The sequence below is a fragment of the Falco naumanni genome, chromosome 3, assembly GCF_017639655.2.
Source record: "Falco naumanni isolate bFalNau1 chromosome 3, bFalNau1.pat, whole genome shotgun sequence".
Classification (NCBI taxonomy): domain Eukaryota; kingdom Metazoa; phylum Chordata; class Aves; order Falconiformes; family Falconidae; genus Falco; species Falco naumanni.
In genome coordinates, this window is record NC_054056.1 from 6490241 (window position 1) to 6503725 (window position 13485).

The 13485-nt window shown below is 48.5% G+C and overlaps 1 protein-coding gene across 3 annotated transcripts; it reads left to right on the top strand.

Annotated features, from left to right (window-relative positions):
- Nucleotides 1-459: 459 nt before the first annotated feature.
- Nucleotides 460-12586, top strand: DHDDS (dehydrodolichyl diphosphate synthase subunit). Of its 3 annotated transcripts, XM_040586280.1 has the most exons (9): nucleotides 460-562; nucleotides 2192-2275; nucleotides 3214-3330; nucleotides 3950-4092; nucleotides 5475-5591; nucleotides 5780-5881; nucleotides 6555-6669; nucleotides 8516-8623; nucleotides 11687-12586. In XM_040586280.1, exons 2-9 carry the CDS (start codon nucleotides 2213-2215, stop codon nucleotides 11921-11923), a joined length of 1002 nt encoding a protein of 333 aa, XP_040442214.1. In that variant the 5' UTR covers nucleotides 460-562; nucleotides 2192-2212; the 3' UTR covers nucleotides 11924-12586. The 3 variants fall into 3 exon arrangements, with proteins under 3 accessions (XP_040442214.1, XP_040442215.1, XP_040442213.1); XM_040586279.1 differs by lacking the exon at nucleotides 460-562 and having other exon boundaries at nucleotides 1108-2275; XM_040586281.1 differs by lacking the exons at nucleotides 460-562; nucleotides 11687-12586 and having other exon boundaries at nucleotides 1102-2275; nucleotides 8482-8617.
- The last annotated feature ends 899 nt before the right edge of the window (nucleotides 12587-13485 follow it).

Here is a 13485-nt window from a genome sequence, read left to right on the forward strand (position 1 = left end):
CCTGCAGCCCCCCACAACCTGCCCCAGCCCTGCCATGGGCCTGCAGCCCCCCACAACCTGCCCTGCCATCAGCCCGCAGCCCCCCACAACCTGCCCCAGCCCTGCCATGGGCCTGCAGCCCCCCACAACCTGCCCTGCCATCAGCCCGCAGCCCCCCACAACCTGCCCCAGCCCTGCCATGGGCCTGCAGCCCCCCACAACCTGCCCTGCCATCAGCCCGCAGCCCCCCACAACCTGTCCCAGCCCTGCCACGGGCCCGCAGCCCCCCACAACCTTCTAGGCTGCCCCATAACCAAGCTGAGCCCCCGTCAGACCCACAGCCCCGCTGTCCCCACCGCTGTCTCCATCGAGCCCCCTCCCCGAGCTGCCCCGGCCCCTCACGCACCGCCCCCCCCCGCTCCCCCCCGCTCCCGGCGCCGCCGTTGCCGCCCCGCCCCACCCCGCGCAAGCACACGGCCCCGCCCCTCCGCGCACGCGCAGATACGCCCCGCCCGGCGCCGGCGGGTGACGCAGGCGGAAGGGCACGTCACCCCCGCGGGAGGCTGAGGCGGCGCCGGGCGCGGTAACGGGCGGCGGGAGCGGGTCGGGCACCGGGGCAGCCCGTCGGGGTCGAGGTCGGGGTGGGGGGGGTGGTGGGGCGGGGGGGGTGTCTCCTGCCACCGGGCTTCTCCTGCCGCCCGCTCCCTCCCGCCGGTGCCCCTCGGCGGCCGCCTCCCTCTCCTCACGGAACCGGCGGAGGCCTGAGGGACGCTGCCGCCTGCCTGGCTGGGGAGGGCCTGGTCACCCGGCGGGGTGGGCCGCTGTGCCCACCCGCACCTCCCCGTCTGCGGGGGAGCCGGGCTGTCGGTGTGGGGAGCGGCGGGGGGGATGACTGTCGGTGGGGGGAGCTGAAGGGGGGCCGGGCTGTCGGTGGGGGGTGCTGGGGAGGGGGGCGGGCTGTCGGTGGGGGGTGCTGGGGAGGGGGGCGGGCTGTCGGTGGTGGGTGCTGGGGGGGGGCGGGCTGTCGGTGATGGGTGCTGGGGGGGGGCGGGCTGTCGGTGATGGGTGCTGGGGGGGGGGCGGGCTGTCGGTAATGGGACCTGGGGGGTCCCGTCTGTCGGTGGGGGGAGCGGTGGGGGCCCAGGCTGCACCCACCCGGCAGGGCGGCAGCAAGCCGTGTGCTTTCAGGTGCCCTGTACTCGTTGTTGTTTGGTTTGTTTTTTGTTTTTTTTTTTTGGGGGGGGGGGGCTTCTTTGTGAAGCTTAGTTTTTAAGATGACTGTGTAAAACCGTATGTAAAAGCTTGCTGGCTGTGCGCAGTCACAGGCGGTGTTGGGAGCCGTGCGTTTCCAGCCTGAGCTATTCAACGGGAGCGTTAAGAGCTTTAGTCACAGAGCCCCGGGTTCGGCAGGTCCTTGCCTTAATGGTCTGTGGCTGCATCTGTGGCCAGAAATCCCCTCCTGAGGGAAGAGGCAGAGGAGGCCTGTATGGAAAATTAATGTAGTCAGTGTAATTTGAATCTGCTTTGGTCCCTGGATGGGGTGCTAGGTGGTTGGATCTGGGTGGTTGCCCCCATGACTCTGTCTTTGTAGCTGTTCTGGGTCTCTCAAGGTTGCTGGCTGAGAGAACTGAAGATTAACGTGGAGGTTCAGTAAACTCTTTCATCTTGTTAGCTCAAATCGGATCTTAGTATTTGATGTGCAGATAACATGGTAAAAAACCCAACCATATTTTTAAAGCTCCAAAGGCTCAAGTTCTCTGTTTGTGAAGGAGAAGAAATAACAGTGGTGACACAAATGCAGGATAGGTGGTGATGTAGGTGGTTGCTTCATTTGAAATATTTCCAACTAGCGCAAAAGCACTGAAGGTCAGTCTGCACTGCTGCCACCCTGTGACTCGCCTGGGGGTAGCCTACGCGGTGGGTCTGTGCTAACTCACCAGCTAGTCCGCCTGGAAGACACAGCAAGGATTTTTCTTGCTACCACCTAGTGCAGAATCCACTCTGATGACATACAGCTGGAAAATTCCAGAGCACATTTCTGGGCTCCCCTGTTGTCTGCTTATCAAAGTACCTGCACAGATAATAAAAGGGGCTCCAAAGCAACTTGTCAAAGCGTATTTTTCCAGAGTGATGGTTTGTAACATTGTTTTGGGCTTAAACAGGATCCTCTGTACCTCTAACCCCTTTATTTTCATCTTCCCCTTGGAAAAAGGAAAGGAGCTTTCAGGGAAATATGTCGTGGATCAGAGAGGGCGAGCTGACCATCATAGAGAGATTTTGTGCCAACATCATTAAGGTAAGGAATGAATTTAGTTACCTGCGGTAAAGAACTGGCAGGTTTGTCAGGGTTCAGAGTGGAACTGTCTCTGTGACTGCTCTGCTCCAGAAAGATGGCGTTGCTGGTGTGGGTACATATTAATGCTGGCACTGGATGTACATCCCTAAACAGCATTTGAGAATGGAAGATTACTTAAGCTTCGTCTTGCAAATGAGCAAGGCTGTAGGCAGTGCTTGCCAATAATGAGCTTATACTCTCAGCCTTCCGTGCTTTGTGCCCTTGCGGAGGAAGGCAGGGTGTGAGAAGGAGGGAGAGAAGCAAGATGGTCCGATTATGATTCTAAAAAATGAAACTGAGTTTCTTGGTCAGAGTAATAACTCACCAGTTCCAGGAAAATTCCTTGCTCAGCAGAGTCTTGAGACTGGTGATGCTGCCCTTCTCACAGAAGGATTTGTGCAGACCTAATGAAGTCAGTGGAAAGGAATACTCCTCTGAAGTGGGGGAAAGTCTTATGACTTTTTTTTTTTGTTTCTTTTCTCTTAAATTAATTGTCTGTGAAAATGCCCTTGGACTCTGAAGTAAAAAATCCATACAATTATGGCAGCTTAAAACTCTGTGCCCTCCCCCGTGGCTGCAGAAAGGTAGCTGTGGCAGTGCTGCTCTCTCTCCCAAGTACTACAGTTCCTTGTCATGCAATAGAAAGAGGGAGGGCCAAGTTGCTTTTCAGTTTAGGCAGTTGTCCATACTGACATTCTGTTCAGAGAGTCTAAAGTGGGGTTAACAAAGAGATAAGTAGTATCTTACTCTTCCCAGCTCCAGCCCTGAACCTGGGAGATACGCACTGCGCTCCTACAAATAGGCGGTGCTGCCAGGAACAGTGGGACTAAACTCTGTGATGCAAGATGCCAGTTTGGCTGTTGGCTTTCTGGTCTGTTGTGTTTCTCCTTATTTTCTAGGCAGGTCCAATGCCAAAGCATGTTGCCTTCATCATGGATGGCAATCGCCGTTATGCCCAAAAGTGTCATGTGGAGAGACAGCAGGGACATTCGCAGGGCTTTGATAAGCTGGCACAGGTGGGGAGGATGTTTGCTGCCTTTAAGTCATGTGTTGGAAGTTGGAGCTGTGTTTACTGCTTGACTGGTGTATTGTGTTCCTTCTCTTCACTGGAGGGTGGCCGGTGCTGGGAGCTGACGTTCGTCATCAGGGTTCCCAACTTCAGCTCCTCTCTCTCTGTTACCTTGCAGAGTCATTCTAGTCAGCTATTTCTGCTCCCCTCCCCGCCCCCCCGTCTTATACCAGATTGAAATATCTGCCTTGCAGATCTTGAAGCTCTTGATTTTATGAAACACGTTGAATTTCTTTGAAAAGGTTTTCAAAGGTATGCTGTTGTGTAGTTTATAATGTTATCTATAAGAGGTGCTGTCCCTGGTTGGATTAGTCCCATATCCATTACAGATTCTCATCCTTAGGTAGTGATATTTTCCTCCTGTTCTTTACAATTAATTTGAAATTCTCATCTCAAGTGGGTTTCATTGTCAGCTCTTGACGCTTGTTTCTTTTGATCCAGTCTTAGCATAGTGGGAAACGACAGGAAGGTTTTGGCAGTGGAGAAGTTGGGTCTTGCTGACCTGTCTGACTGTCTGAGTCTGCTTATCTGACTTTTGTTTTCTGTTATATTTTGTCTTCTTGCAGACACTACGGTGGTGCTTAAATCTGGGCATTCGGGAGGTCACTGTTTATGCCTTTAGTATTGAGAACTTTAAACGCTCCAAGGAGGAGGTGGATGGGCTAATGGATCTGGCAAGACAGAAATTTAGCCGCCTACTGGAAGAACAGTAAGAATCCTCTCATGTCTGTATCCCACAGGGTGGAACTAAAGCAGAACCTGATTAAGAGGTGTTTACAGGGATGTTACAAGTTGTGAAAATGGATTAAATGAAGGAAGATATTCTCCACCTCCAGCTAGAGAGGGGCTCTGCCTGTCTGGATGGGATGTGCAGCTCGTCAGCGTGCAAAGTCATCATCCCCACACCACCAGATCTGTGTCTGTATCATATGGCTTACTGTGCAGCAATCCCACCCAAACAGCTGGGACAGTACAGCTTTCAGATAAGCACAGCACAATTAGAAATTTCTGCTTAGCACTAGAGTGCTAGATGCCTTGTTTTCATGAAGTATCAAAGCCTTGTCTTAAATTCTGTCACGGTATTTTTGGCAGATCAGAGTTCAGCTCAGCAACTTGCTTTGCAGTAACTTGAGACTCCTACATACGGGCACATGGTGCGTGAAGTCAAAGTTGGAGTTGAACTAGTTCGTGTATTGCGTGTAGATGAAACTAGCACAGATCTGAGTGAGCAGGGAGGGATGTTACAGCGCCTGGTTGCTCAGCAGCTCGGTGGATGTGTGTGTTTCTCCGTGCCTGACTGGCACAAAGAGTGGTGCATGGAAGCAGTCCTTATCTGGCTGAAGTAAATTTGAAAGGCAGTGAGGGAATGCAGCTGGGAGGATGGGAGGGAGAGGATAGTGTGTGTGCGTGCTAGTGTAAGTATCAGAGCTGCCTGAGCACTGCAGGTACGCTGTGATTCAGGGGCCATTTCCCTGGTTTCTACCCAGTGCAGCCCTTCATCGGGGAGTTTGTAGTGCCAGACAGCAGCAGGAACCTGTAAGATCCCCCAGGGTGTCCTGTCTGTTCAAACTAACGCTATAGCAGGCGTGGGTATTTCCTCTCTCATCTGCTGTTCACTTCACCCCTGTCCCACTGTCACCTCATCAATATGTTAAGTCTTTCCTCACACCAGAAAGTAGTTATGCTACCCTGTGGGTGACCATTAGTCATCTTAAATTTTGATTAGTTATAGATGCTCAGAGCCTATGGTGTATTCTAAGTTTTCCATACGGATTTTCATGACTTCAGGTAGGAATGCCTAATCTGTGATCATTTTCTAGTCCTTTGGTTATGTCTGTATCTCAGGAACTGGTGTGGGGAATGATCAGTTTCCCTTTATGGAATGGTTTGGGATGATCAAGTCAAAGCCAGTTTTCAACACCTGAAGAACATTTGCTCATTTTGCCTTTTTCTAATTCTCGGTTTTGCTGAAGCCATGCCTGCCCACATGCCTGTTGCTGTCGCTTGGCCGATGTTATGCAAGGCAGACAGGGTACTTGTGCAGTGGAGACTGTTGTTTTCCATGGTCCTTACTCTTGTTGTTGGGTGTAGGGAGAGCTTGAAGAAGCATGGTGTGTGTATCCGTGTCCTTGGGGACCTGCCCCTTCTGCCCTTGGATATTCAGGAGCTGATTGCCCAAGCTGTGCTGGCAACTAGGAACTACAACAAGTAAGTAACACACAGCTTCAAGTAGCTGATACCTCACATCTTCCTCTTCTACCTGAAGGCTGAGACTTGGCAGACATGCTACACCTTTTTTTTATCCTACAAGCATGTGTGACTGCTGTCGATATTCTTCTTTCTGTCGTCTACTGGACCTTCTTTAGGTTAGTCTTTCACATCTTTCTCCTTTTCAGATGCTTTCTAAATGTCTGCTTTGCGTACACATCGAGACATGAAATCAGCAACGCTGTCAGGGAGATGGCATGGGGGGTGGAACAAGGACTGCTCGAACCCAGGTAACTCTTGCCTTTCTGTGTGAGGCTTCGTAGATGAAAACTGCCTGTCTTACCACCTATGCTTTATTAATAACCCCTCTGAAGCCAAGTGGCTTTTAAATAGACCTCTTTAAACCAGTATGACTGGAACAAATGACTTAAAGTTACTGTGCAATGTTTGGTTTTTATTATTTCAGTTACCATGGTGATAGATACACAAGCAAGACAGAAGAGAAATTAGGTCTGTGTCTTAAGTTAGTTTAAATGTGAAGGCAGATTTTTATGCCACAACAATTGGCTGCTTGGCTGGCAGTCTTAGCTATGAGGTCAAACAACAGATGAATCATGAATACTGAGCTGTTCCTCCACCCTAGAGGAGATGGAGTAGTTAGCACTCTGCTCTCTGCTCCAGATGGAAGCCCTCATAGTCTGGTTCCACCACTGTATTATGTTTCAAAGAGCATGGAGGGGGATGCTCTGGGGGCTGAAAGAACATTTGAAATAGCCTGTGGAGCAGACAGCAGCGTCCATCAGAAGCAAGTTGATGACTGGCTGTGGTACAACTCCACCACCCAGTTTTAATCTGCAGTCCTGTGTTTATAAAAAAAAAAACCCTCAGTAATTCTGATTTCGTAGTGCCACCTCTGTTGGGTCTGGAAAGTGATCTTAATAAAGATGCATCTGTCTTTCTTAGTGATGTGTCTGAATCGTTGCTTGATAAGTGTCTGTACACCAACAACTCCCCCGATCCAGACCTTCTGATTCGAACCTCTGGAGAGGTTCGGTTGAGTGATTTCTTGCTCTGGCAGGTAAAGTCTCTGTTTTCTCCTTGAAATATTCCAACTTTACATCAGAGAGTGTTCTACCGACTCCAGGCATGAGCTGACACGTGGGCTTTTAAACTCTCTGCAAGGGGTTGTGTAACTTCTTGGATGGACTAAGTGCTGGGGCGCTTCCAAGGAACCTGTTTCTTGCAGTTCTGTGATTGCCTAAAATACCTTGCAGCACAAGTCTGAAATTGTATCATCCTGAAAGCACTCAATAAGAAATCACAAATTAGTCTAGCTGACAGCAGTCAAGGAAATCATTGATTGCTCATCCTTTTGCTCCTCTTCTAATATTTAGATAATTCCTCATTTGATTGGTAAATACTAGGCTTTTGATTAATTTAACCTGGCAATATGTTCCCTGGCATGAGGAAGTCCCAGAAAGGATTTCTAGATTCCTGGGAGAGGTGTTTGTCACATGTCAGCTGGAGGTGTAACCCTGTAACGCAGTTTCAGGAGTTTATTTGCCTTTCATGATGAAACAGGACCCTGCAAGACAGGTTCTAGCGATGGCACAGTCAAATCAGCATGACTAGGCTGCTAAGTTAAAACATAGTAAGTTCTTAATGCATACAAAGTTCATCTCTTTTTAGTTACAGTATCCAAAGCTGCTTCTATTTCTCTATCTCCTGTGCTAGGCGATATTGACTTTGTAACACTGACTTTGCAGGAGAACATTTGAGTGGAGCTGCTTTACTTAAAGCTAACATTTTGGTTTACGTGTACAGTTTGGAGCCAAAACCCAACTGCCTTTAAGCAACCACAGCAGATGTTCCTATTCCAAGTTACTTAATTGGCCAGTTTACAGAAGTTGTCTGGCTTGAGCTGCGGTTGCCTACCAAGGCATATCCCTCTCCTGCCAGTATTTTTGGGCACACCTATACCCTGGATGGGTGTCAATGCTGCGAACTAACATTCTGCTTGCTCCTCTTGGTGGTAGTCCTGGCCGAGAAGCCGTGGAGCCTGAGCTTGTGGCTGGTGAAGCATTACTGAGGAAGTCACTGCTTCTGTGAGTCTGGCTGGCGTGGTGCCCCTCTCCCATGCCAGGGATTGCAGCAGAGGAGAATGTGTGCTTGTACACCAGAGCATTAGTGCAAATTTCACTTGGCTAACTCATGTGTGTCCTAACAGCCCCAAAGTAGGAGGAAACTGTGCTTTCAGGATGATTATCTGATGTCAAAGAATATGTCCTTATGGTGCTTTTTTGTATAGAATTAGTTGATGCTAAGATGTTCTGTAGCATTACAATTTTAAGAGTCATGCAAAGTCCTTTTAAGTGTTGGGTATTGTAGTAATGGTCATAGGAACAGATTTACCTGAAACTTTGAGGAACTCGATGGCAAAAATAGGTTTTAACTTGAAAGCTTGCATCTTTCAGCTCTAGGACATCTTCAGTGCACCACAACTCTTAGATTCATTAAGTGGTGGTAAATGCCATGAGTGGGCAGTAAGGAATATCACAAGATGTCATTTAACAAATGGCTTAAATGTCACGTCCTGATCCTCAGTTCATCTGTTATTCCCTTATCTCAGCCTTTGGTAGTCCAGTGTTGCTATTTTAGTTTTGTTACAAGTCTGTGATGCTTAAGCTATTAAAAAATACCTCTGTGAAGACCAGCATAGCATTAGAAATGCTGGTATCCTTGCAGGAATGGATGGCTAGTGTCCCAGCACTAGAAACTAATTAGACTCTATTTTGTACAGTTTCAGATCTCTCCTGTTAAAAATCTTTGGGGGGGAACTGGTGTAGTTTGGCCAACAGAGCTGCATCTTGATGACCTTTTTTCTTACTAGATGATTAAATTGTTGGTGATCTTGCTTTCTGCAGACATCCCATTCATGCCTGGTGTTTCAGTCAGTCTTGTGGCCAGAATATTCCTTTTGGAACTTATGTGAGGCTATCCTTCGGTTCCAGATGAACTACAGTGCTTTACAGGTAAGGGAGCCTTAGGGTAAGAACATACTGTGTTGAGCTTTCTATCTGCACAGAAATGTGCTGGAGATCAGGTGAGAGTGTGCGAAGTGGGAGCAGAGGAAGCATTTGTTTAGTGCCATTAGTTATATCTTGTCTCAGTAGCAGTTAATGCCAGATGTGTTGCTTTTGTGCCCATGTGGCTTGTTACAACATCTTAGCATGTGGCCAGACTCTACTTCCAGTATTACCTAAAGTCTCTGAAGTCACTGCTGTCTCTCTTGCTCATTGTTCGTTCCACCAGCTGGAAGTATCTGTCCCCACTCCTCAGCTACCAGGACAGAACAAATAAGCACTCCTGATTTGCTACAGGGTAAAATCAGCCATTTTAACTCAAACCCCTTCATCAGCGGTTTAAGCAAAGACTGCCGGGTTCGCTCTGGAATTTGCATGCTCCAACTCTGCTGTTGTTTTTAGGGTTGTAACAAGTGGGTTTAGAGTTTCCTTCCTGGGAGCTGAAGTGAGGCTGCCTGAGCTGTGAGGCTGGGCAAGTGTTCTCTTTCTGGTCGTTCCAGATGTGCCTACTGAAGAGATTGTTCCTATTGCTCGTTGTCATTGTCTCTTTCCTCTTAGATTTACTGTTATGAGATTTCTCTGACCTGGTTCAGATAAATCTGGACAATCTGCCAAGTAATCTGGCTATTTTTAAGCAAAACAAATCTGAGTGCTGGAGCTTCTGATGGGGAAATCTGCGAGGTGGCAGCTTGTAGCACAGAGGCAACAGTAACTGGCAGGAGGAGGCACTTGGCATGGTGATTCTTTCCTCTACCATATTTGGTTGCTGAGCATGTCTGTTCCTTAACTATTTGGGTCTTCTGTTTCTTTAAAAACAGCCATTATATTGCCCTTTCCTACCTTCAGGGACGTTGCTTGCCTCTGAGAGACATCGGGGAGATTATAAACAGTCATGGTTATGGGTGAATTTAATCGGGTCCAGCTGGCCTGGAAGCATCCAAATTCTCCACATCCTTAACCTCTTTTATTCCTGTTTCTGCCCCGAGTCTGCCGTTTTCCTACCAGCAATTCATTGTATTAATACAGCTAATGGCCATTGACCTTCTGCATAAAGAGGAATGCAAAAAAGGCAGTACTGTTTGTCACTGACATTAGCTTTGCCTCTGTCTTGAAAAGTATGGAATGGTAAGGTCACTGTTCTGACTTTGCTCCTAGTACTAGTTTCTAATGGGTAACAAATGCTGCTCCTGTTCCTGTGTAGTCTCGTCTTTTCTTGGTCCTCAGTTGTGGCTCTGTGTGTTCATGATACGCTATTATCCAGGTTTCTCATCACTGAGATCTGTTCTTTGGTCAGTTTTCCTGCTGTGAGACCCACTTTGCGGTGTAGAAGGCTGCCACATTTTTCAAGGGATGCAGCCCAGTTGTGCAGAAGGGAGGACTTCTCTCACACTGAAAGGAACTGCCAAGATTTAGGAGCCGGGTTCTTTTGCATTTCAAATAGGTGATCTTGAAAGCCAAAAGTAACTGGAGCTCTTGAACCAAATTACCTTGGTGGAAGGGTTGCTTGTCAGTAAGGATGGTGGGGTTAGGGGGGTTGACTTGCTGAGATGCCAGAATATATTACAGCAGCTGTGCCCGCTTTGGAAAAGCGCTGCTGTGTTCAGGACACTGCTGGTGCAGGCAGTAACGGTGTGGAGAGGCAGCTGGTTGGAAGGTTTGACAAGGTACATTAAAAAAAAAAAAAAGTAAACAGATTTGGAGGCATTTGCCAAAAGAGATCCTCCTTCCATCAGCTCAAACAGCATCAGGTGTAATGGCTATCTTTATTTTCCAGTTAGCCTGCTGCTCGAGAGAGTTTCCCCCTGGTTGTTGCTCACCACTTGGTGCCGTGGTCAGCTCTGACCTGCCTTTGGTACGTGGTAGGCCTAGGGGGGGAACGCGGGGGTGGCTCGGCAGGCCTGCCCTATGGAAGTGGTCGTGCCGAGTCTTTTCTGGTGAATAGATGGAATTTCACTTTGTTCAAGGGTGGAAGTCTTAATGCTGAACAGCCTGATGATTTTGCATTTCAAATAAGCAGAGCTACAGCAGTGGAGTGCTATCAGTTCAGTGGGCTTTCTGTAGCTAGGGATATTTCTACTCGTTCCCAGCACAACAGAAGCTAATTTACAGTGCCAGAGCATAGAGTACTGACTTGGGTGCAGGAGAAGTGTGGTGAAGAATGAGTCAGGCTCTCATTAGAATAATTATTTCTTCTTGCTCGCTTGAAAGGCCAGCACTCCCTCTGTGTGTGTGTGAGGTTATGTCACAGTGACCAGTTTTACTCTTTTTAAAGTTGAAAGCTTAATAGTCCTCATGCAGATGTGGTTTTGCTGTTGGAGGCTGCAGGCTAGGATAGGTGGAATAAGTAATCCAAAAGTGATACCCTGCAAAAATACTTGAAATACTTGAAGGGTGTAGGCAAAGGATAGCTACTGCCTTTACCTTCCTCCTGCCTGTCCTGCTGTGTCTCGAGCCAGTACATTCTTAGATCACAGGCATTTGGGAATGCTGAGCCCACTCATGCTTTTATGCTGAAGCTGATTAGCTCAATACCTGATCATCTGCTTGAAGAATTGCCCCATAAATCATTGTTCTGAATCCCTTAAAACCTTTCAGCTCCCATGTGAATAGGATCAAAGATGCTGTGATGACACTGGCAAGGATAGCTTGTGTGCACGTCTGTTGTTTGAAAGTCCTCTTCTGTGCTGTTCCTCTCTGAATCCAGTATCTGAGGGTTTTTTCCCCTATCTGTCATGACCTTTATCTATTTTAACTAGGTGTTAATGCTGTGAGCAGACTTGTGTCTTGGGGAGAAGGTCCAGAAGGATGTCCCTGTAGTTTTTTTTTTTACAACCAATCAAGCAGGCTGCCTCGAAGTGGAGGAGGCGCACACAGGGCCACCCTTCATTTAACCTGCAGATTGATGGCCAAGCAGAGGCTATTTCTTCCATAACCCCTGCTGCCTTGCATCTGCACCACAGATGAGCTGAAAGGCCTGGTCAAGTGCTAACATTCTACTGCTTTTCACTCTAGAAGGCCAGAGACTCCTACATGGAGGAAAGGAGGCGACAACAGATGGAAAGGGATCAGGCTTACGTGACAAAGAAGCTGCAGCAGGAGGGGTTTGTGTCCCACGGAGACTCTCGGCGCCGACAGACACTGTTGCAGAAATGCACCGCCATGCGGGAAGAGAGAATCCAGGGCTTTCTCCAGGCACTAGAGCACAAGAGAGCGGACTTCTTTGAAAGATTGTGTACGGTGTCTGCATGACATAGGTGCTGGGTTGTCTTGGGAAGACAGTTTTTAAGTGTTAGAGGGAACAGCTGCTGCCCAGATGAATTCACTCGGTGTGGTTCTGCCGTGGGGATGCAGGGCTGCTGTAGGACTTTATGTCCCCACTGGACACGCCTGAGGGCAGGGACGGAGTTCTGTGGACCCTTCTAGCTCCGTGAATGCTGCTGAGGAAGGCAGTGCCGTCCTTCAGTCTCGCCTCCCTGCCCCAACCATGGAGAACACGCGCATCCCGCCATATCTCTGCTGCTTGGTACCTTACAGGCCTGGATGTTTCGGTGACAAGAAGTTAACTAAAATGAGCCTCCAGTTTTGTTTGATTCCTCGTGAGCTGGCCCAGGCAAACCAATTCAGGCCTGTTAAATCAGTCTGGGCTTCAATTCTTTCCATGGCTTTGCAGTAGTGAATCTTCTGTTGAGATTTCCACTGCTGTCCCGTAAGGGAAGCCTTGCCTTCTGCAGGGAGAGGAATTATTCCTGGTGTTGAAGAGAGCCCCGTGCCAAGTGGTGGCAGAGATATTCCCCACTGCCTACTTCAAGCACCTTGTCCTTTCCCCACCTTATTGGGCTGGTTTTGATGTATTTGCTCATGGAAGAGCTAAAGCGAGGTGTTGTCAGCCTTGCTGTAAAGGAGGAGGGGGGGGGGGGGAAAATACTCCAAAGCTTCACCAGATCTTATGATCCCTTCTGAGCAGTGTTTGTGGGGAAAACCCACATGCTGAAGATGCTGCTGTTGGAACAGCCTAGAGGCTCTGAGCAGGCGAGCAAAAAGGATTGGTTGGGAATTAACTTCATGGCTTAAAAAGAAAGAGAAGTTGGCTAAACCCAGGTGATGGATACAGTCTGCCAAATCCCTCTGAGACCTCTCTAGAGCTATGACTTAACGTGCTGTTTCCAGGGAATGAGGGTGGGCTTAGTTTGGGAATACAGTAGCCGAAACCAACCCCTGACCCCAGCCAAAATGGTTGAGAAGGGCCATTTAGCTGGTTGTGGTGGGGGTGGCCGGAGGAGCTGTGGAGAGTTGTTTGTTCTCAGTTTTCCATTGGCAGGGAGGTGGACTAGCTAACTTCCAAGATTGTTTCCATCTTTGATTTCTCCTGGTTTCCGTCCCCATGGTCAAAATGACAGAAAATGTCTTGATTTTTGTTTCCAATGCACACGCAGGTGCAGCAGTACCAGCTGTCGCTGGGTTTGAAATGTTCCTTTTTACCTCCAGGTGAAAAAGAGAAAATGCAGATTTAAAACGCTTGTAAGTGCTGCCAACTCAGCACTTTGAATGTGATTGTGAAGAGGATAACTACCATGTCAAATTGTGAATAAAGCATATTCATACCAAACTTATTTAAAAAATAAGCTGAAGGTTGAAAAGTACATAGAACTGCTTATTCCGAGGTGTAATGAAGTTGGCGTCTGGGTCTAACGTGGTATTGTTTAACCTGTGGCAGACTTCTCGTCCGATTCCCGTTATTCTGGAGGCAGTTTGAAGGCTGTGTTCTTTTTACAGTGGTGTGAGCGATTTGCTGATACCCCAAGGCTTGGCCA

Excerpts from the sequence above, each read along its gene's own strand:
- DHDDS (XM_040586280.1), top strand. The coding sequence starts at position 2,213 with ATGTCGTGGATCAGAGAGGGCGAGCTGACCATCATAGAGAGATTTTGT. Across the intron at positions 2,276-3,213 it reads TTTGTGCCAACATCATTAAG|GCAGGTCCAATGCCAAAGCA; the intron begins GTAAGGAATGAA and ends CTTATTTTCTAG. Across the intron at positions 5,882-6,554 it reads CAAGGACTGCTCGAACCCAG|TGATGTGTCTGAATCGTTGC; the intron begins GTAACTCTTGCC and ends TGTCTTTCTTAG.